The 24,422-nt window shown below is 43.0% G+C and overlaps 2 protein-coding genes across 2 annotated transcripts in view; one reads left to right on the top strand and one right to left on the bottom strand.

Moving 5' to 3' along the window:
* Positions 1 to 6,488: 6,488 nt before the first annotated feature.
* On the top strand, positions 6,489 to 7,871 carry LOC133541746 (uncharacterized). Its single transcript, XM_061885314.1, has 2 exons — positions 6,489 to 7,458; positions 7,559 to 7,871. The coding sequence occupies exons 1-2, from the start codon at positions 6,554 to 6,556 to the stop codon at positions 7,614 to 7,616; spliced, it is 963 nt and encodes a 320-aa protein (XP_061741298.1). The 5' UTR covers positions 6,489 to 6,553; the 3' UTR covers positions 7,617 to 7,871.
* Positions 7,872 to 22,731: 14,860 nt separating this feature from the next.
* The window catches only part of rabep2 (rabaptin, RAB GTPase binding effector protein 2), a 40,393-nt gene continuing 38,702 nt past the window's right edge, over positions 22,732 to 24,422 (bottom strand). The window contains exon 3 of the mRNA XM_061885312.1: positions 22,732 to 24,422. This exon is cut by the window's right edge and continues 5,128 nt beyond it. The gene's annotated coding sequence lies outside the window, so the exon portion shown is untranslated.

Genomic DNA, 24,422 nt, shown 5'->3' with positions numbered 1-24,422 from the left:
TGGTTTGACAAAAACAGACTGTTTGAATCTCAGTAAGACTAAAATAATGTTATTTGGTGACAGTAGAAGAGAAAGTCAAACACAAATACAGATAGACGGAGTAACTATTGAAAGGGTAAAAGAAAACACATTTTTGGGTGTAATAATACAAACCCTGTTTCCATATGAGTTGGGAAATTGTGTTAGATGTAAACATAAATGGAATACAATGATTTGCAAATCCTTTTCAACCTATATTCAATTGAATACACTACAAAGACAAGATATTTGATGTTGAAACTCATAAACTTTATTTTTTTTTGCAAATAATAATTAACTTAGAATTTCATGGCTGTAACACGTGCCAAAGTAGTTGGGAAAGGGCATGTTCACCACTGTGTTACATCACCTTTTCTTTTAACAAAACTCAATAAACGTTTGGGAACTGAGGAAACTAATTGTTGAAGCTTTGAAAGTGGAATTCTTTCCCGTTTCTTGTTTTATGTAGAGCTGCAGTCGTTCAACAGTCTGGGGTGTCCGCTGTCGTATTTTACGCTTCAAAATGCGCCTCACATTTTTGATGGGAGACAGGTCTGGACTGCAGGCGGGCCAGAAAAGTACCCGCACTCTTTTTTTACGAAGCCACGCTGTTGTAACACTTGTCTTGCTGAAATAAGCACGGGTGTCTATGATAACGTTGCTTGGATGACAACATACGTTGCTCCAAAACCTGTATGGACCTTTCAGCATTAATGGTGCCTTCACAGATGTGTAAGTTACCCATGCCTTGGACACTAATACACCCCCATACCCCGCCCTAGGGGACCGAAAGCAATGGATGTCGAGCGGGTCTAACATGATACTGTGAAAGTTCAATCCATAGTGGATCCAACACAGCCGCGAGAGTTCAGTTCAAAGCGGATCCAAGACAGCAGCGAGAGTCCCGTCCACAGGAAACCATCCCAAGCGGAGTCGGATCAGCAGCGTAGAGATGTCCCCAACCGATACACAGGCGAGCGGTCCATCCTGGGTCCCGACGAGCGGTCCATCCTGGGTCCCGACTCTGGACAGCCAGTACTTCATCCATGGACAGCCAGTACTTCATCCATGGCCATCCTCTGCTCCCCGCTTCCGCAAGGGAGGTGGGGGGCAGAGAAGAAAAAGAAAAGAAGCGGCAGATCAACTGGTCTATAAAGGAGGTCTATTTAAAGGCTAGAGTATACAAATGAGTTTTAAGGTGAGATTTAAATGCTTCTACTGAGGTAGCATCTCGAACTATTACCGGGAGGGCATTCCAGAGTACTGGAGCCCGAACGGAAAACGCTCTATAGCCCGCAGACTTTTTTTGGGCTTTAGGAATCACTAATAAGCCGGAGTCCTTTGAACGCAAATTTCGTGCCGGGACATATGGTACAATACAATCGGCAAGATTGGATTGAGCTAGACCGTGTAGTATTTTATACGTGAGTAGTAAAACCTTGAAGTCACATCTTAAGTGCACAGGAAGCCAGTGCAGGTGAGCCAGTATAGGCGTAATATGATCAAACTTTCTTGTTCTCGTCAAAAGTCTAGCAGCCGCATTTTGTACCAACTGTAATCGTTTAATGCTACACATGGGGAGACCCGAAAATAATACGTTACAGTAATCAAGACGAGATGTAACAAATGCATGGATAATAATCTCAGCGTCTTTAGTGGACAAAATGGAGCGAATTTTAACGATATTACGGAGATGAAAGAAGGCCGTTTTAGTAACGCTTTTAATGTGTGACTCAAACGAGAGAGTTGGGTCAAAGATAACACCCAGATTCTTTACCGAGTCGCCTTTGTTTAATTGTTTGGTTGTCAAATGTTAGAGTTGTATTATTAAATAGAGGTCGGTGTCTAGCAGGACCGATAATCAGCATTTCCGTTTTTTTGGCGTTGAGTTGCAAAAAGTTAGCGGACATCTATTGTTTAATTTCATTAAGACACGCCTCCAGCTGACTACAATCTGGCGTGTTGGTCAGCTTTAGGGGCATGTAGAGTTGGGTGTCATTAGCATAACAGTGAAAGCTAACACCGTATTTGCGTATGACGTCACCCAGCGGCAGCATATAGATGCTGAAGAGTGCAGGACCAAGGACCGAACCCTAGGGAACTCCACACGTTACCTTATCATAGTCCGAGGTCACATTGTTATGGGAGACGCACTGAACCCTGTCAGTAAGATAAGAGTTATACCAAGACAGGGCTAAGTCTGACATACCAATTCATGTTTTGATAAGCTCTAATAAAATATTATGATCGACCGTATCGAAAGCAGCGCTAAGATCGAGGAGCAGCAATATAGATGACGCATCAGAATCCATCGTTAGCAATAGATCATTAGTCATTTTTGCGAAGGCTGTCTCAGTAGAGTGATTTGCCCTGAAACCGGATTGAAAGGTTTCACATAGATTGTTAGACGTTAAGTGTTCATTTAGCTGCTCTGCAACAATTTTTTCGAGGATTTTCGAAATAAAGGGAAGGTGAGACACCGGTCGGTAGTTTACCATGAGGTCAGGATCGAGGTTAGGTCTTTTAAGGAGAGGGTGAATAACCGCTTTTTTGAATGCTAGGGGAACAGTGCCCGAGGAAAGTGTTAAGTTTATAATATTTAGCACTGATGGACCTAATAATACAAAGAGCTCCTTGATAAGTTTCCCAGGAAGTGGGTCAAGTAAACATGTTGTTTGTTTTATTCCATTTACACGTTGTAACAATTCTTCTGATGTTATTTCATCAAAACGAGAGAAACTATTTTGGATATTTGCAGTATCCACCGTATATACAGTCGTATCTGTGTTAATATAGCCCATTTGTAGCTGGGACGCATTGTCTTTATTCTCCCTTCTAATAAGTTAAATTTTCTTATTAAAGAATTTCATAAAGTCATCTGCCGAGTGGGTGGAGCTACTGGAAGGAGTCCCTTGTTGGGTTAGCGATTCTACTATACTAAACAAAAATTTTGGATCGTTTTTATTAAGGCGGATGAGATTTGAGTAATATTTAGCTTTAGCTAAGGTAAGCATGCATTTATAAATTATTAAACTATCACTCCATGCTTGATGGTGGACCTCAAGTTTAGTCGTGCGCCATTTGCGTTCCAGCTTTCTACATAATAATTTCTGAGCTCTAGTTTCTTCTGTAAACCATGGCATACGCCTTTTTGGATCCTTTTTTAACTTCAGTGGTGCTATACTATCAATGGTTTTGCGTAGGGCGTCGTTAAAGTTGTTAGTGAGGTTATCAATAGAGCCCACATACTTTGGGAATGGTGCCATTACCGAGGGCAGTAGGCCAGCAAGAGTCGGCGTTGTGGCAGCATTAATGTTGCGGCTGCTATAGCAGTTATTATCATTATTAGTTTGCTGAACATGAGTCTGAACCTTGAATTTTATAAGGTAATGATCGGACAATACTTTAGTATACGGGAGTATCGTAACATTGGAGACGGTGATACCCCTGACAAGCACTAGGTCTATCGTATTACCGTTGCGATGCGTCGGGTCATATAATATTTGTGTAAGGCCACAGCTATTAATTATAGTCTGGAGCGCCACGCACCGTGGGTCCGATGAGGTATTCATATGGATATTAAAGTCCCCCATTATAATTATATTATCGGCGTGTGTCACTTGATCAGCAACAAACTCTGAGAATTCACTGATAAAGTCTGAATAGGGCCCTGGGGGGCGGTAGATAACAGCCAGGCATAGAGGCAGCGGTGTGACAGACCTCATAGAAAGCACCTAAATGATTTATATTTATTATTTAAGTTAGGACAAAGGTTAAAGTTTTCGTTGTATATTAGTGCGACCCCCACCCCTTTTAAGGGGACGGGCAATATGTGCATTCGTGTAGTTTGGAGGAGATGCCTCATTTAGCGCAAAAAAGTTGTCTGGTTTAAGCCAGGTTTCGCTGAGACCAATGACGTTAAAATTGTTGTCTCTGATGACCTCATTAACTAATAACGTTTTGGGAGACAATGATCTTATGTTTAGAAAGCCCATATTATAGGTAGTGGGCGGTTTTAAGGAGTTTTTGATAAAATTATCCGTAGTAGCAATATTAATAATGTTGCATTTATTATGCGCAGTGCACTTAAAATAATTACGACCATATCTAGGAATTGATATGATGGGAATTTTCAGATTGTCTACTTGGTGCTGCGATAAACTGAACACATTATAATTTGCCACCTCAGTAGAACACATGTCTAACTCTGACATAGTCATAGCAGAAAAAACTTTATGTGAGTTTTGTATTATTCTAAGAAAATTGCTATGTGTACAGGGATTATCTAGCCTGGCGCTGGCTAGCTCTAATTTAACTGACTCTTCACCCAGACTAACAGGCTCTGTAATTGCCTGGGACCGGGTTTGCTCTAGTGCAGTTAATCAAATGGGGCTCAACGAGAAATCTATGTTCCGAGACAAGATGATAGCGCCTTCCCAGTTAGGGTGAAGGCCGTCTCTCATCAGCAAGCCAGGTTTGCCCCAGAAAGAGGGGCAATTATCAATAAACGTTAGTCCCTGTTTTCTACAGAAGCTAGCCAGCCACTTGTTAAGCGAGACTAATCTGCTATACCTCTCATCATTGCCTCTCCCAGGCAGGGGGCCAGAGACAATTACTCGATGCCTGGACATCTTTCTAGCGAGATCACAAGTCATGGCTATGTTTTTCCTTGTAATCTCTGATTGTCTCATCCTAACGTCGCTGGAGCCAACGTGTATAACTATGTTCGCATAACTGGTGGTGCGGTTAGCCTGTCGTACGTGTTTACTAGGCCTGTTGCGAGTTAGCTCCCTAAGATTAGCTTCAATGTCAGGTGCTCTGGCCCCGGGAATACACTTAATTGTGGCTGGTGTCATGACACGGAGTCGAACCCGCGTTTCCTCGGCGGCTGGAGCTGCGGCCGCCTCTGCTGACAGCGCGCCAAGATGCGCCTCCTTTGACAGCGCACTCAGACTAGTCCCCACTCGTGCTGAGGGCAGCACGCCTGCGCAGCAACAAGCCTGTAGTCAATATTTGTTAAGGCAGAAAAATGCTGCTTCCACTCCTCTTCGGTTGAATTCCTGGGATTTGTGGTCGAAAGGGGTCATATAAGACCCGACCCGAAGAAGGTGGAGGCCGTGGTGAAGTGGCCGCAACCAACCACAAGGACGGAACTTCGGAGGTTCCTCGGCTTTGCCAGCTTCTACCGACGATTCATCCAGAACTTCAGTAGGGTTGCGGCACCGCTCCACGCTCTCACGTCTACAAACGTGCCTTTCGTGTGGACTCTTTTGGCTAGGAAGGCCTTTGAGGAACTAAAGGAGCGTTTTGTTTCCGCCCCCATTCTAGTCCACCCCGACTTGGACACTGCCTTCTTGGTTGAGGTGGACGCCTCAGACTCGGGGATTGGGGCTATTCTCTCTCAAAGATCCAAAAGTGACAATTTGATTCACCCTGTTACCTTCTTCTCTAGACGTCTTACTCAGGCCGAACAGAACTATGATGCTGGGAATAGAGAGTTATTGGCGGTCCACGAGGCCCTGGTGGAATGGAGACACTGGCTGGAAGGAGCTAGACACCAATTCCAGATTCTGACCGACCACAGCAACCTTCTGCACATCCGAGCTGCAAAAAGAATCAACAATCGCCAGGCAAGGTGGCAGCAATTTTTCTCCCGCTTCAATTACGTGCTCTCTTTCAGACCAGGTTCCAAGAACACTAAGGCTGACGCTCTATCCCGGTTATTTGTAAGAGAGTCCACCTGTCCGTCAGAGGCGGAACCCATCTTTCCTCCCACTCGTATTGTGGGGATGGTAACCTGGAAGGTGGAGGACCTGGTAAAATCTGCGCTGCGTTCCAATCCAGGACCAGGAGGTGGACCACCCAACAAGCTGTTTGTCCATCAGGAGCTACGACCCAGAATCCTGGATTGGGGGCATTCCAGCCTGTTTTCTTGCCATCCAGGTTTTCAACGAACCCTATCACTGCTGCGAAGACGTTTTTGGTGGCCATCCATGGCCAAAGACACTCGTGAGTTCATCGATGCTTGTTCTACTTGTGCCCGTAGCAAGACGTCACACAGGCCTCCTGCTGGTCTCCTTCACCCTCTCTCCATTCCTGCCCGTCCTTGGTCACACATTGCTCTGGATTTCGTCACGGGATTTCCAGCATCTAGAGGTAACACCACCATCTTAACTATTGTTGACCGTTTTTCCAAGGCAGCCCACTTCATTCCGCTCCCCAAGTTACCTTCTGCCTCAGAAACGTCTGAGCTTCTCACACAACACGTCGTCAAGCAACATGGTATCCCTGTGGATATCGTCTCTGACCGAGGCCCTCAGTTTACATCACAAATATGGAGAGCCTTCTGCAAGGGAATCGGGGCCTCGGTCAGCTTCACATCGGGATACCATCCCCAGAGCAACGGGCAGGCTGAGAGGGCGAACCAAAGCTTGGAGACCATGCTACGCTGTGTCGCCAGTCATCAACCTACGTCCTGGAGCATCTGCCTTGGGTGGAGTTTTCCTATAACTCCTTGAAGAGCTCCGCTACCGGCATGTCTCCATTTGAGTGCTCGTTGGGTTATCAACCCCCCTTGTTTCCCCAACAGGAACTGGAAATCGCTGTGCCCTCGACTAGGGCTCATATTAGGCAGTGTCAGAGGGTGTGGAGAGCCGCTCGTGCGGCCTTAAAGAGGGCCTCTGAGAAGATGTGCCGCAACGCCAACCGTCATCGCATTCCAGCACCGTCCTATCAGCCAGGACAACAAGTTATGCTACTCACAAAGGACCTCAGCCTCCAGGTACCATCTAGAAAATTGGCGCCACGTTACGTTGGTCCTTTTGCCATCATAAATCCTGTGTCTGTCAAATTGGCTCTTCCACCCTCTGTCAAGCGGCACTCAGTGGTCCATGTGTCCCAGATTAAGCCGGTAGCGGAGAGTTCTCTGTCCCCTGCTGCCCCTGCCCCTCCACCCTCGAGGTTCTTGCCGAATGGAGATCAGGTTTGGACGGTCAAGGAAATCCTCAGGGTCCGTCGACAAGGTAGGGGGCTCGTTTATCTGGTAGACTGGGATGGATATGGGCCAGAGGACAGATCTTGGGTGCCTGCCTCCTATCTTGCCGACCCCTCTCTTCTGGAGGATTTCTACCGTGCCAATCCTGATGCTCCCCGGCGCTCGTCGGGGGCCTCGCATAAGGGGGGAGGTACTGTCATGACACGGAGTCGAACCCGCGTTTCCTCGGCGGCTGGAGCTGCGGCCGCCTCTGCTGACAGCGCGCCAAGATGCGCCTCCTTTGACAGCGCACTCAGACTTGTCCCCACTCGTGCTGAGGGCAGCACGCCTGCGCAGCAACAAGCCTGTAGTCAATCAACAATCGACACACCTGAACTTGATGAAAGGGAGCGGCATAAAGACCAGCAGACCCAAGGAACCTTTGCCAGAACGTCGCTAACCTTCCCGTAAGCTTCACGTCTGGCATCCCCTTCCCCGTGATTTCCTCACCTTTGCTTTGCTCTCTCTCTGTGTATCCCTGGTTCATGTCTCTTTGTGTGTTCACAGTGACTCCCCTGCCTTCCGTGATCAAGCCTTGTCCTTCGACATCCAACCGGATTCCTGACTGCCCTCCTCGATCCACGACCTCCCTGCTCGGACCCAGACTACACTGCCTCGCTCCTCCCCACGACCCATTGCCTGTCCACGAACTGCCTCTTCGTCTTGCCCCTCGTGATTCGACGAAAGATTACAACCAACACTCACAGACAACAACCCTGGGTAACATTTACATTATTACTATTACACATAGTCACACTCATTCACTTAGAGTAGCATACACATGTCACATATTTATCAAAGGTTTAAAATAAACCTTGAAAGAACCGCAGTTCTGTCCTGGTTGTCGCCTCCTTTCCTTTGAATACAACAGCTGGTTTGCTAAGCTTTATGATTCGGGTGATGGAGTCCCTTATGACTAAAGTGTGGTGCCCGGTAGACTGGGGTGTAGGACTAGCTAAAGGGCTAAATCTATTATGCGTCTCAACCGGTACACCGTAGCTTGTAGGCCGCTTAGGGCTACTACAAGCAGGGCTCGTTAGCTCGCTATAGCTAACGCTAGCAGATGTGTCCGCAACATCTAAAGTTACAAAATTACACTGCTCTAACTGGCGGACACGGCTCTCTAGCAGAGCCAACCTATCCATGAGTAAGGTGCACGAAGCACAGGAAGCCATACTCACAGAACTTTCTGTCGCCGAAAGGAGTGCCAGCTGTCTTCGAGAAGCGGTAGTCACGGTGGTGGGGGAGTAGCTTCCTTCAGACCGGCGTTGCCTTTCTCCGCTAACCTTTTTAGCTTAGCAGCTAGCTAGCTGAGGGTGTAGTGGTGAAACAGAGATCGGGTGATTTGCAAGTTAAATGGAAGAATTAAAAATGTTCGAGAAGTTGTAAAGAAAGTAGAGTTTTAACTTGCTCTTACAGATGTAGCGACCAACTGTAGTTACTGACAGTGGTTTTATGAAGTGTTCCTGAGCCCATGTGGTGATATCCTTTACACACGGATGTCGGCTTTTGATACAGTACCGCCTGAGGGATCAAAAGTCAGTAATATCATCACTTACGTGCAGTGATTTCTTCAGATTCTCAAACTTTTTGATGATTTTACGGACCCTAGATGGTAAAATCCCTAAATTCCTTGCAATAGCTCGTTGAGATATGTTGTTCTAAAACTGTTCGACAATTTGCTTACAAAGTGGTGACCCTCACCCCATACTTGCTTGTGTATTACTTAGCATTTCATGGAAGCTGCTTTATATCCTGAAAGACCCATTACAGCCATGCGATGAGGTGGCGATTTGTCCAGGGTGTACCCGGCCTTCCGCCCGATTGTAGCTGAGATAGGCGCCAGCGCCCCCCGTGACCCCAAAAGGGGAATAAGCGGTAGAAATGGATGGATGGAAGACCCATTCCATCCCGGGCACTGCCACCCAGAACTGCTACCCTCGGGCATACGCTATAGCAGGGGTCACCAACCTTTTTGAAACCAAGAGCTATTCTTGGGTACTGATTAATGTGAAGGGCTACCAGTTTGATACACACTTAAATAACTTGTATTTCTGTTTGTCATTCTGTCGTATATTTTTTTTCCTTTTAAGCAAGGTTTTTTTTGAGGAGAATAAATGATGAAAAAAAACACATGATTGAAAAAATAAAATGGGGAGAGAATACGAAAAAAATGAAAATAATATTTTGAAACATAGTTTATCTTCCATTTCTGCTCTTTAAAATTCAAAATTTTACTGAAAAAAAGAAGAGAAAAACAAGCTAATTCGAATCTTTTTGAAAAAATTAAATAAAAGAGGCTTCACGGTGGGAGAGGGGTTAGTGCGTCTGCCTCACAATACGAAGTTCCTGCAGTCCTGGGTTCAAATCCAAGCTCGGGATCTTTCTGTGTGGAGTTTGCATGTTCTCCCCGTGAATGCGTGGGTTCCCTCCGGGTACTCCGGCTTCCTCCCACTTCCAAAGACATGCACCTGGGAATAGGAATGAATGTGAGTGTGAATGTTGTCTGTCTATCTGTGTTGGCCCTGTGATGAGGTGGCGACTTGTCCAGTGTTTACCCCGCCTTCCGCCCGATTGTAGCTGAGATAGGCGCCAGCGCCCCACGCGACCCCAAAAGGGAATAAGCGGTAGAAAATGGATGGATGGATACATAAAATAATTTATGGAACATCATTAGTAATTTTTCCTCAATAAGATTAACTTTATAATTTTGATGACATGTTTTAAATAGGTTAAAATCCAATCTGCACTTTGTTATAATATATAACAAATTGGACCAAGCTATATTTCTAACAAAGACAAATCATTATTTCTTCTAGATTTTCCAGAACAAACATGTTTAAAGAAATTCAAAAGACTTTGAAATAAGGTTTAAATTTGATTCTACAGCTTTTCTAGATTTACCAGAATATCTTTTTTTTATTTTAATCATAAATTTGAAGAAATATTTCACAAATATTCTTCGTCGAAAAAACAGAAGCTAAAATGAAGAATTTAATTAAAATGTATTTATTATTCTTTACAATAAAATGAATAAATTTACTTGAACATTGATTAAAATTTTCAGGAAAGAAGCGGAAGGACTTGAAAAGGTAAAAAGTTATATGTGTTTAAAAATCCTAAAATAATTTTTAAGGTTGTATTTTTTTTCTCTAAAATTGTCTTTCTGAAAGTTATAAGAAGCAAAGTAAAAAAATAAATGAATTTATTTAAACAAGTGAAGACAAAGTCTTTAAAATATTTTGTTAGATTTTCAAATTCTATTTGAGTTTTGTCTCTCTTAAAATTAAAAATGTCAAGCAAAGCGAGTAAATAAATACAATGTTAAAAATAGAGGCAGCTCACTGGTAAGTGCTGCTATTTGAGCTATTTTTAGAACTGGCCAGCGGGCTACTCATCTGCTCCTTACGGGCTACCTGGTGCCCGCGGGCACCACGTTGGTGACCCCTGCGCTATAGGGTGCTAAAAGCGGGCACAAATAGACAAAAAAACAGTTTTTACCCAAGAGCCATAGTAGCCTTAAACAGGCGCTGAGTGAGCACAATGTGTCCATCATGTCCTCATGTGTCATGTCTTTTTATTTTTTCGGACTATAATGTGCAATAGTGTTGTATGCGTATATATATGTGTATATATATATATATATATATATATATATATGTCTTGATTGGATTATCCGGAGAATAGTGCTCGATACCGTGGTAGAGCGCAATATGTAGGTGTGGGAAAAAATCACAAGACTACTTCATCTCTACAGATCTGTTTCATGAGGGGTTCCCTCAATCATCAGGAGATTTCATCTCCTGATGATCTCCCTCATGAAACAGATCTGTAGAGATGAAGTAGTCTTGTGATTTTTTCCCACACCTACATATATATATATATGAATATGTATGCATGTGTGTGGATATATATACTGTACATATATATAGATACATATCTTATTTTCTATCTTTTTTTAAATTATTTATATTACCAAATTGTATATTCACCTTAGGGGATCTGCTCCAATTTTGTTGTTCTTTGAACCCGTTCACTGCAATAATGTCAATAAAACTCTATTTTATTTTATAGCGCTTTTCTCTAGTGACTCAAAGCGCTTTTACATAGTGAAACCCAATATCTAAGTTACATTTAAACCAGTGTGGGTGGCACTGGGAGCAGGTAGGTAAAGTGTCTTGCCCAAGGACACAACGGCAGGGACTAGGATGGCGGAAGCGGGCATCGAACCTGGAACCCTCAAGTTGCTGCTTAACCAATCGAGCTATACCGCCCTAAGAGCCAGTTCCCACATATGGGCACACATGAACATCACCCCATCCCTTCCTCACGCGCACACACACACCGCTGGCTTTTAGCAGAGTGGGAAAATGCCTTAAAGGGGAACATTACTACCAGACCTATGTAAGCATCAATATATATACCTTGATGTTGCAGAAAAACGACCATATATTTTCAACCGATTTCCGAACTCTAAATGGGTGAATTTTGGCGAATTAAACTGTGCCTTTCTGAGTGACAACGTCAGAACGTGACGTCAAATCGGTATTCAACGCCATTTTTCCCTACACATCAGACGCATCGAGTCAAATCAGCTGTGTTATTTTCCGTTTTTTCGACTTTTTTCCGATACCTTGGAGACATCATGCCTCGTCGGTGTGTTGTCTGAGGGTGTGAGAACACGATCAGGGACGGATTGAAGTTGATTAACGTAGAATGTGCATCGATTAGCACGGCATGCTAATCGATGATAACATGCTATTTAGGCTAGCTCTGTACATATTGCAGCATTATGCCTCATTTGTAGCTATATTTACATCTAGCCTTTCCCTCCATCCACATTTAATGCCAAACAAACACTTAGCAATCGACGGATTTAAGTTGCTCCAGTGTCAAGAGATGCAAAAGTCCCCCGTTTGGTTTTTACTGGCAATGCTACGATAGAGATGGCAAAAATGTCTGGATATCCTGCGACACTCAAAGCATATGCATTCCCAACGATAAAGTGAACGAAATCACAAAGGTGAGTGTTGTTGTTGTTTTTGACTTATGTGCTAATCAGACATATTTGGTCGCGGCATGACTGCCAGCTAATTGATGCTAACATGCTATTTAAGCACCTGTATGTACATTTGAAACTATATTTACATACAGCGTTTCCTTCCACCCACATTTAATGCGAAACAAACACTTACCAATCGACTGATTTAAGTTGATCCAGTGTCAATGCGAAAGTCCTGATCTGGTCTGCACATTTTACATGCAATGCTTACGCAAAGATGGCCGAATAGCATCAATAGCTATTCGCTCAATAGCTTCAGTTTCTTCTTCAATTTCGTTTTCGCTATCTGCTTCCATACTCCAACCATCTGTTTCAATACATGCGTAATCTGTTGAATCGCTTAAGCCGCTGAAATCCGAGTCTGAATCTGAGCTAATGTCGCTATATCTTGCTGTGCTATTCGCCACTGTTTGTATTGAAATTGCTATGTCACGTCACAGGGAAATGGACAGTGGCTTAAGCAAATAGCGAAAATCAAGCACTTTAAAGCTTTTTTTTTAGGGATATTCCGGGAAGGGTAAAATTTTGAAAAAAATTTTGAAAAATAAAGTATGCCACTGTGAACTGATTTTTATTGGTTTTAACCCTTCTGAAATTGTGGTAATTTTCCCCTTTAAATCTCCCTTTTGAATATGCACCATGAACAGCTTCAGTTTGTTGATGAACGCAAACACACTTTGCACCAGGTCAGGCAGCATATTTAACTTACCCTGTGGGGTCAGGTTCAGTCTGTCCAAGTGACACAGCATGTCGACCAAAAAGGCCAGATCCATCCACTCGTGGTCCGAGAGCTCAAGTATATCCCCTGTCCTTCTCTTCCATGAACAGTTTCACAGCATCCAAAAGCTCAAAAAAGCGAGAGAGTACTTTACCTTTGGACAGCCACCTCAAAGTGTAGTGCAGCGACAGGTATCCTGGAAGCCCTTGGTCCAGCTCAGCGATAAGATCTCTGAATTGCTTGTGGTTACCTTGGCCTCACACTGTCCTCCCACTGCTCTCTCGAGGCCGTTCGTGATGACAGTAATGTGTGTTGAGGCCCTGAGCGAGAGTCCGGTCATACAAGGCTTGGGGGGCTTTGGGCCTATAGTTCGTTAGGGCCCTTAATCCTGCGTCCACGTGAGACAGGCGTGGACGCAGCAGTGGACGAGTCAGGCGTGGAAGCAGCAGCGGACGAGACAGGCGCCGAAGTTTGGCGTGTCAGCCGAGGAGCAGGAATTGGAGCTTGAGTCAGCCGAGGAGCAGGAACTGGACCTTGAGCCAGCCGAGGAGCAGGAACTGGAGCTTGAGCCAGCTGAGGTGCAGATACTGGTGCCAGCCGAGGTGCAGATACTGGTGCCAGCCGAGGTGCAGATACTGGTGCCAGCCGAGGTGCAGGTACTGGTGCCAGCTGAAGTGCAGGTACTGGTGCCAGCCGAGTAGCAGGTGCAGGTACTCGTACCAGTCGAGGAGCAGGTGCAGGTACTGGTACCAGCAGAGGAGCAGGTGCAGGTACTGGTAATGGTACCAGCCGAGGAGCAGGTGCTGGCACTGGAGCTTGGCATGGACTTGGTGCTACCCGTGGACTTGGACTTGGTGCTAGCCATGGACTTGGTGCTAGCCGTGGACGTGGACTTAGTGCTAGCCGTGGTGCAGGTGGAGGTGGCCTAGCTGGGGGTTGTGGCTTGGCTAGTCGAAAGACTGGTGGTGGTGGCCTAGCTGGGGGTTGCGGCTTGGCAGGACGCCGCTGAGCCACACCACCCGTACAGCTCCCGAAACCAGCCCCACCCCCATCAAAGGGGGTAGAATCCTCCTCTTTAAAATGTTCAAAAAGTTTATTTACCTCCCCCACCTGAGATTGTGTGGGAGGACAGGAAGAAAACGTCCGTGTCGTGGACGGGGCTAGAGTCCTGGAGGGCGGAGCTTGGCAATCAGAAGAAGACTGTGGCTGAGGAAATCTAAATTTCAAAAAAATGTCCTGGTAGTGTTTTATCTTTAAAGTCTTCAGGAGGTGACTGACACATGGAGACAGATGGCACAACAAGAAACTTCTGGTCCGTGACTTCCATCAATGACGCTGGCGGAATGATGTCATCGCTGCGCGCCGATACAGTGACGTCAACGGAAGTGGGCGGAGTGACGTCATGAAAAATGGATGGAGTGGAGTTGTAGCCGCAGTTCATTTGGCTTGCAGCCTAATCGGAAAAATGTTTGGCAAAATGAGTGATTGGATTACCAAACATCAGCGGCAAGGAAGACTGTGCTGCTTGTGGCGTCTTGCTGACCGGGGGAGTCTGAGGGAGCGGCGCGTTCCGGTAGTGAAGTGGAGCCCTTTTGGACGGCTTCCGTCTTCGCTGACGCGTCCGGTACTGTGGTGGGGCGATGTCCTCGGGCCATACGGAGTTGATAGGGATCAACTTGCTGTTAGGACCCCACATCGGGTCCTGCCGCTCCAAGGAAGAGTGGCGTAGAGTCTCCACCTCCATTGCCCTCCACGTACCTTTCTCCACATCATCTGAGTCCATGGCGAAAGAACTGTTAGCTTGGTCCTTTCTGTCACAGGTGGGTCGCATTTTAATGCGGGATCGTTTCTCCAGTGCAAACATGGACACTCCGGACAAAAACGTAAAGGTAATTAATGATTTAATAAATAATACACTGTACAAAACAGACAGACAAAAAAAAAAAGCGTGCCGAACGCACGGGAAGCTAAGGCTAACTTTTAGCACAAGGACTGAAACTAGAAACATACGTGATCGTTGCTTACCGCAAACAAAGGGCCAAGACCGACTGACGGAAGAAGGTATGCTTAAATAAGAAAGTAATTAACAAAAACAGGTGTGCATGTGGAACCCACGGCAGGTGAAAATAATAAGTTACCATGGTGACCAAACTAACTCACAAGGTGCACAAACAAAAGGAGTCCAAACTAACCGAAATAACACAAAAACATGATCCGGCCCATTATTGATAAATAGACTGACAACACATATACTCCGCTTCTTCACAAGCCGCTGGATGTAGCCGGCAAAGTATTCCCATGCTAGCTAGCCGGTCTAGCAAGCACGCGTCATTCAGTCCAAAACGGCCCGATCTATCCACATTCAGAATGGTCTGGCGGTCGTAAGTGATCCCGGAGTGACCACGCTGTAAGCCAGCCATGAAATTTGCAGAATTGTCCGGTATTTTTGCCAAATGTTCCATCTTTACCAAGAGCCCCTCGACGCCGAAGTACATCCGGGAGATGCCATCTTGTTAAGAAAAGGCGTAAACAAAATAAAAGCATGTAAACAACATACGCAAATGTGCGATAAAATAATTGTCGGCGTTAATAGATTGATGAGTTAACGCGTAATCAACGCATTAATTTGCCCACCCCTAGTTTATATATATATATATATATATATATATATATATATATATATATATGTATATATATATATATATATATATATATATATATATATATATATATATATATATATATATATATATATAAACACATATATATATATAAACTAGGGGTGGGCAAATTAATGCGTTGATTACGCGTTAACTCATCAATCTATTAACGCCGACAAACTATATATAAACACATATATATATAAACTATATATATATATATATATATATATATATATATATATATAAACACATATATATATAAACTAGGGGTGGGCAAATTAATGCGTTAATTACGCGTTAACTCATCAATCTATTAACGCCGACAATTATTTTATCGCACATTTGCGTATGTTGTTTACATGCTTTTATTTTGTTAACGCCTTTTCTTAAGAAGATGGCATCTCCCGGATGTACTTCGGCGTCGAGGGGCTCTTGGTAAAGATGGAACATTTGGCAAAAATACCGGACAATTCTGCAAATTTCATGGCTGGCTTACAGCGTGGTCACTCCGGGATCACTTACGACCGCCAGACAATTCTGAATGTGGATAGATCGGGCCGTTTTGGACTGAATGACGCGTGCTTGCTAGACCGGCTAGCTAGCATGGGAATACTTTGCCGGCTACATCCAGCGGCTTGTGAAGCAGCGGAGTATATGTGTGGTCTGTCTATTTATCAATAATGCAGACGAGGAGTGTTGGCTGAGTTCTTAATGTTTACTTTCAGAGCGTGCATATCACAACATACAAGATGCCATCATGGCGACACAACCTATACCGGGCTACCGCGCATGCTCGTCACTCCTGTTGCATGCTGGGTAGGGTAGTTCTTTTTTTCCCTGGCTCATAACATCACAAATAGTACCATGTATATGCGTTCAGTTTATCAAAGCACCAAGCAAACAGTCGGAAAATTCCCATCATATCAATTCCTAGATATGGTCATAATTATTTTAAGTGCACTACGCAGAATAAACACAACATTATTAATATTGCTACTACGGATAATTTGATCAAAAATTCCCTAAAACAGCCCACTACCTATAATATAGGTTTTTTTAAACATAAGACCCTGATAAAAAAAATGTTTCTGCTGTTACCTCAGAAATTGCCTGTTCAGATGTTATGATTGTGGCTCACAGATTTGTATGTAGATTATATTTATTTTCCATAACAAACAGGATAACTTAAATACCCTGGCAGTGGCAATAAGCTTAAATGTTTGTATTTAGATTTTTTGAGTTGATTTTCATAAAATATGCTATTTAACTGCTACTTTTTAACAAGGACTGATTTAAATTGTGTTTGCACAACAAATGTTTTGGCGCTTTTGTTCATGTGGGAGAATATTCCAATAAAGGTGCATTACACACTACTTTTGAATTCATTATTGGGCTTTGCAGTTAATCGCGATTAATCGGAGAAATTGTGCGATTAACTTCGATTAAAATTTGTAATCGTTGCCCAGCCCTAATATAAACATATATATACACATGTATACATACATATATATATATACATATATATATATATATAAACACAAATATATTACACATATACATACACACATGTATATACACACAAACTTAAGATACATACATATACTAGATATCCATCCATCCATCCATTTTCTAACGCTTATTCGCTTTTGGGGTCGCGAGGGGCGCTGGCGTCTATCTCAGCTACAATCTGGCGGAAGGCGGGGTACACCCTGGACAAGTCGCCACCTTATCACAGGGCTAACGCAGACAGACAGACAACATTCACACTCACATTCACACACTAAGGCCAATTTAGTGTTGCCAATCAACCTATCCCCAGGTGCATGTCACTTAACCCAAAACCATTGAAGTTAGCATGTTGTGTAAATGTTAAATAAAAACAGAATACAAGGATTTGTAAATTATTTTCAACTAACATTCAATTGAATAGACTGCGGAGACAACATATTTAATGTTCGAACTGTATTTTTTTTTTGTTGCAAATATTAGCTCATTTGGAATTTGGTGCCTGCAACATGTTTCGAAAAAGTTGGCACAACTGGCAAAAAAGACTTAAAAAGTTGAGGAATGCTAAGCAAACACTTATTTGGAACATCCATGAAATGCTCAGTCATTTACAAACAACGATGGGGCGAGGGTCACCACTTTGTCAACAAATGCGTGAGCAAATTGTTTAAGAACATTTCTCAACCAGCTATTGCAAGGAATTTAGGGATTTCACCATTCGAGAATTTGGAGAAATCACTGCACGTAATCGATGATATTACGGACCTTCGATCCCTCAGGTGGTGTTGCATCAACAAACGACACCAGTGTGTAAAGGATATCACCACGTGGGTTTAGTAACACTTCAGAAAACCACCGTGAGTAGTTGGTCGCTACATTTGTAAGTGCAAGTTAAAACTCTACTATGCAAAGGGAAAGCCATTTATCAACAACATCTAGAAACGCCGCGGGCTTTGCTGGACCCGAGCTAATCTAAGATGGACTGATGCAAAGTGGAAAAGTGTTCTGTGGTCTGACATGGCGACTTGTCCAGGGTGTACCCCGCCTTCCGCCCGATTGTAGCTGAGATAGGCGCCAGCACCCCCCGCGACCCCGAAAGGGAATAAGCGGTAGAAATGGATGGATGGATGGTCTGACAAATCCACATTTCAAATTGTTTTTGGAAACTGTGGATGCTGTGTCCTCCGGAACAAAGAGGAAAAATCAATCTGGATTGTTATAGGTGCAAAATTCAAAAGCCAGCATCTGTGATGGTATGGGGGTGTATCAGTGCCCAAGGCATGGGTAACTTACACATCTTTAAAGGCACCATAATGCTGAAAGGTACATACAGGTTTTGGAGCAACATATGTTTCCATCCAAGCAACATTATCATAGACGCCCCTGCTTATTTCAGCAAGATAATGTCAAGCCACGTGTAGTCCAGACCTGTCTCCCATTGAAAATGTGTGCCGTATTATGAATCCTAAAATACAACAGATAAACCGGACTGTTGAACAACTTGAAGGGGAACATTATCACAATTTCAGAAGGGTTAAAACCAATAAAAATCAGTTCCCAGTGGCTTATTTTATTTTTTGAAGTTTTTTTCAAAATTTTACCCATCCCGGAATATCCCTAAAAAAGCTTTAAAGTGCCTGATTTTCGCTATATGTGAAGCCATTGTCCGTTTTCCTGTGACGTCATCCAGTGATGCCAATATGGATAGCACAACAAGATATAGCGGCATTAGCTCGGATTCAGACTCGGATTTCAGCGGCTTAAGTGATTCAACAGATTACGCATGTATTGAAACGGATGGTTGGCGTATGGAGGCAGATAGCGAAAACGAAATTGAAGCAGAAACTGAAGCTATTGAGCGAATAGCTATTGACGCTATTCGGCCATGTTTGCCTTAGCATCGCCGGTAAAATGTGCAGACCAACGATCGGAAGTTTCGCACCTTGTGACACTGGATCAACTTAAATCCATCGATTGGTAAGTGTTTGTTTGGCATTAAATGTGGGTGGAGGGAAACGCTGGATGTAAATATAGTTTCAAATGTACATACAGCTAGCCTAAATAGCATGTTAGCATCGATTAGCTGGCAGTCATGCCGCAACCAAAAATTTCTAATTAGCACATAAGTCAACAACATCAACAAAACTCACCTTTGTGATTTAGTTGACTTTATCGTTGGAAATGCATCTGCAAATTATCCATACATCTCTGTGCCATGTCTGCCTTATCACCACCAGTAAAATGTGCAGACACTCCGGCACGTTCAATGGGGGTCTGGCGGAAGATATCTTTGACTTTATCGTTGGAAATGCATCTGCTTTGAGTGTCGCAGGATATCCACACAATCTTGCCATCTCTGTGATAGCATAGCTTTCGTCGGTAAAGTGTGCGGAACAAACGACTGACCATTTCGTCGGCTTTCCCCACACCCTCGTATTTTGAACAAATTTCGTCCAATTTCTTGCCACTTTCGCATCTTTGGTCCAGTGGTGCAACTTGAATCCCTCCCTGTTAGTGTTGTTACACCCTCCGACAACACACCAACAAGGCATGATGTCTCTAAGGTTCCAGAAAATAGTCGAAAAAACGGAAAATAACAGAGCTGAGACGCGGTGTTTGTAATGTGTTTGAGAAAATGGCGGCTTTATTACCTAGGTGACGTCACGTTCTGACGTCATCGCTCCGAGAGCGATAAATAGGAAGGCGTTTAATTTGCCAAAATTCACCCATTTAGAGTTCGGAAATCGGTTAAAAAAATATATGGTCTTTTTTCTGCAACATTAAGGTATATATTGACACTTACATAGGTCTGGTGATAATGTTCCCCTTTAAGCTGTACGAGCAAAAATGTGAATTCCACCTTAAAAGCTTCAAAAATGTTCCTCAATCAATCAAAGTTTGTTTGAGTGTCTCAAAGGGCTGCACACGCCACAATGACATCCTCGGCTTGGATCCCACATCAGGGCAAGGAACGTAACCCAATGGGCTACAATGAGAAACCTTGAAGGGGAACTTGCCGCGCCCCCCTCCCTCCCAGTGCAATGGACGTTCTTAAACCTTTACTGAGTGTTGTTAAAAGGAAAGGCCATGCAACACAGTGGTAAAAATGCCCCTGAGACAACTTTTTTGCAATGTGTTGCTGCTATTAAATTCTAAGTTATTGGTTATTTGGAAAAAAAAAAAAAAAAAGGTTTCTCAGTTTGAACATTAAATATCTTGTGTTTGCAGTCTATTCAATTGAATATAAGTTCAAAAGGATTTGCAAATCATAGTGTTCTGTTTTTATTAACCATTTACACAACGCACCAACTATACCAGTTTTGGGTTATGTATGTACAGTTGTGATCAAAATTATTCAACCCCCACACAAATTTGGTGTTTTAGCAAGTTGGACATTTATTCCGTATTTTGTTTATAGTCATATCAAATAAAGACACATTAAATAGACAAATGCAACTTGAATTACAACATTATATTTTGTAACATACCAAACAGTGTCATTTCTCTTAATATCTTATTGACAAAATTATTCAACCCCTTGAAGATCATAACTCTTAAGAACAGAATTTGAATAAGGTATTTTCAATCAGGTGTTGGAAACACCTGTAGATGTGATTAGAACCATAACGAGCAACAATTAAAATGATTGAAAAAGACTGTGACGCTCAGCTTCTTGTAGATGGTCAATGGTGTATTTGCAACATGGGGAAGTCCAGGGAGTGGTCAAAGAAGTCAAGAGAGGAGGTAATTTCTCTTCATAAGAAAGGATATGGATATAAGAAAATAGCAAAGACATTACACATTCCAAGAGACCCAGTTGGGAGCATAATTCGCAAGTTTAAAGCTAAAGGCACAGTGGAAACACTACCTGGGGGTGGTAGAAAGAGGATGCTGTCCGGTATTTGAAGCGTACAGTGGTGAAAACCCCCCGGGTAACAGCTGAGGAACTACAACAGAACATTGCAGAGGGGGGAACGCAGGTTTCGACCCAGACAATAAGGCGCGCACTACGAGATGAAGGCCTCCATGCCAGAACTCCCAGGCGCACCCCACTTCTGACTACCAGGCACAAGAAAATAGACTCCAGTATGGCAAAAATCACCTGGACAAACCCCAAAGGTTTTGGGAAACTGTTCTATGGAGTGATGAGACAAAACTGGAACTCTTTGGGCCTATGAATCAACGTTATGTCTGGAGGAGAAAAAAATGAAGCTTACTAAGAGAAGAACACCTTGCCTACTGTTAAGCATGGTGGGGGGTCAATCATGCTCTGGGGCTGTTTCTCTGCCTCTGGTACCGGGAATCTCCAGCGCGTTCAAGGCATTATGAATTCTATTTCCTACCAGGATATATTAGCTGCAAATGTCATGAAGTCAGTGACGAAGCTGAGGCTTGGGAGACGTTGGACCTTCCAACAGGACAACGATCCCAAGCATACCTCCAAATCAACATCAGAGTGGTTGCAGAAGAAGGGCTGGAAGACTCTGGAGTGGCCTTCACAGTCGCCAGACCTGAATCCTATAGAAAACCTGTGGTGGGACTTGAAGAAGGCAGTTGCAGCACGCAAGCCCAAGAATATGAAAGAACTGGAGGCCTTTGCCCAAGAGGAATGGGCTAAAATACCTGTAGATCGTTGCAAGAAGCTTGTATCCGGTTATGTATCACGTTTGAAGGATGTCATTACTGCCAAAGGGTGTTCTACTAAGTACTAAAGATGCATGTAACTAGGGGGTTGAATAATTTTGTCCATGAGATATTAAGAAAAATTTCCTTTTTTGGTATTTTTTCAAATACAGTGTTACAATTTAAGTTGCATTTGTCTATTTGACACATCTTTATTTGATATGACTATAAACAAAATACGGAATAAACGTCCAACTTGCTAAAACACCAAAATTGTGTGGGGGTTGAATAATTTTGATTACAACTGTAGGTATACTTGCCAATCTTACAGGTCCGCCTCAGAGTGACACCTATACTTGCCAACCCTCCCGATTTTCCCTGGGAGACTCACGAATTTCAATCCCCCTCCCGAAAATCTCCTGAGGTAACCATTCTCCCGAATTTCTCCCGATTTCCACCCGGACAACCTGTCTAAAGACACTGCCTTTAGCGTCCTCTCTCACCTGAAAAGACCTTCCGCTCGATTGTAGCTGAGAAAGGCACCAGCGCACCCCGCGACCCCGGGGTGTATATATGTCTATAAACACACACGTATATAGACATATATACACATGTACTGTAAATAGGTCTCCGTTATCCATAAGTTTATCTATAACCCATAAAGTAGGCAGGCACAGAGCTTTTTCTCAGCGTGTGTTTATTCCAGCCGGCACTTTAATACACTTACACACACACAACATCTGGATTCCCATCATGCATTGCTTCAAAACTACGGCAAGTAGTAATGTCCAAAAACATAACGAGACGAAGCAGAAGAAGGAAGAAGAGACATGGCGAAGACGAGTAAGAACAATAAGTAAGCTTGCAAGTTCCGCAATGATTGGAAAAAATAATTTCAGTTCATCCAGGACAGCTCGAAGAGGAAGGGGTATGCTCCCTGGAGATTTTGTAGATCAGACTTCTCCATTGAACACGGTAGCCGAACGGATATACAAGAAATATATATAAGAAATACTTGAAAATATATACACCCCCCATCTCCCGAATTCGGAGGTCTCAAGGTCTATTTTCTGACTGTTGTCAGCAAAAGACGAGAACACAGACGTGCTTCAATTTGATGAATAAGGTTTATTAATGTTTGGTCTTTGCTTCAAGTTATTACTGAAACATTACAGTGAAGTGAGAAAGAAACAAGTCTTGTCTTAGTGTTATCAAAAATAAAGATATATTGCGTATTAGACGTGCTTATATTGATCACTTTTAATAACATTTCAGAGAAGTGAGGAAGAAACAAGTCTGTCTTATACAATAGTGTTATCAAAAATAAAGATGACTGCTTATTATACGTGCGTATTTTGACAGACTGTAGCACAAACACAAGACAAGTGTTCCACATTGATGCTAGCACAAATGTCATTGTGTGTGTATCAAGTTGGAAGATGACTTCAGAGACGTTGTGTGGTGTCACTTCATCACAAATATTGACTTGTTTCCTAGAAGTGGGCCCCATTCTCCCATGTGCTTAAATGTCCCTCCCATCCATCAAGTAATTTGGCGCCCCTGACGGGTCAAACTATATATTGCACTTGAAGTTTGGATAAGATGTACACCTAATCTAATGTCTTCTTTCTCAGACACCTGCAAACATCAATTGAGATCAAAGAACCATAATGCTACTCTGTATTAATTACTAAAAATATAAATGCAGCAGGAGGCCGCATTAGAGCATTCTGGTACTAACAGACTTTGATGCACCTTGAAGTACGTGGCTGATTCATAGGATATACACACCGTATTTTACGTACTATAGGCTATAAGCCACACCTACTACATTTTAGAAGACTTTTTTCATATATTAGCCGCACTGAACTATGAGTCGCAGATATACATACGTTGTGAAATTAGTTATTTACACAAAAATATTTTGTAAATGTTTTTTTACATTAATTGTTTCCACATGGTGTCTGTAAAGCGGCAGTAAAATGGCTGATCAACAAAACAGAAGCCATCGTCATGGACCAACTTCCTGCGCAAGTTAGTTCTCCAATCAGCTAAAAAGACTCCATAACTCAACGGTAAAGTTTTGGTGAATTTACTGAGGAATTTGTGAAACAGGAACAATAACAAAAGAATGCCATTGTAAGTTAATAATACTAACACAGACATATTAGCTAATGCTAACGATGCTAGCTTCAATACATAATGCCGAGCTAATCTAAGATACAAATATGCATGGAAACACTCCTACAGACATCACATATGGGACGGTTTAGTAAGTAAGATTAGTTTTAGATATATTGTAAAACTTTGAAACATTGCTTGGAGTGATGAATGAAGAATACATATGACCAGTAATGCTATGAACGGCTGAAAGACTGAATGGCAATTGTATTTCCGGTTGAAGGATCTAAATGGAGTGATACTGCAGCATTTGCAGTGAGCGAACTCGTCCAAAAGATGGCGCCACATCACAAACAATAACACACCTTTCAGCGTATTTGCTTGTTTCTTCTAAAAGGCTACTGGCATTATGGCCGTCAGCGAAGAACAATCCATAAATTAGCCGCACCTTCAAAACATAGGAAAAAAGCATCGGTTTATAGTCCAGGATTTAGAATATCTAATGTGGCGTCTAGAATTCGTTTCCATTACATTTTTGACAGTGGTGACAACATTGTGTACTGAACAAGTCTTAAAGGCCTACTGAAACCCACTACTACCGACCACACAGTCTGATAGTTTATATATCAATGATGAAATATTAACATTGCAACACATGCCAATACGGCCTTTTTAGTT

Source organism: Nerophis ophidion, linkage group LG23 (assembly GCF_033978795.1).
Source record: "Nerophis ophidion isolate RoL-2023_Sa linkage group LG23, RoL_Noph_v1.0, whole genome shotgun sequence".
Lineage (NCBI taxonomy): Eukaryota > Metazoa > Chordata > Actinopteri > Syngnathiformes > Syngnathidae > Nerophis > Nerophis ophidion.
The sequence above is the reverse complement of the archived record's forward strand: the minus strand, read 5'-3'. Positions and strand labels throughout refer to the sequence as shown.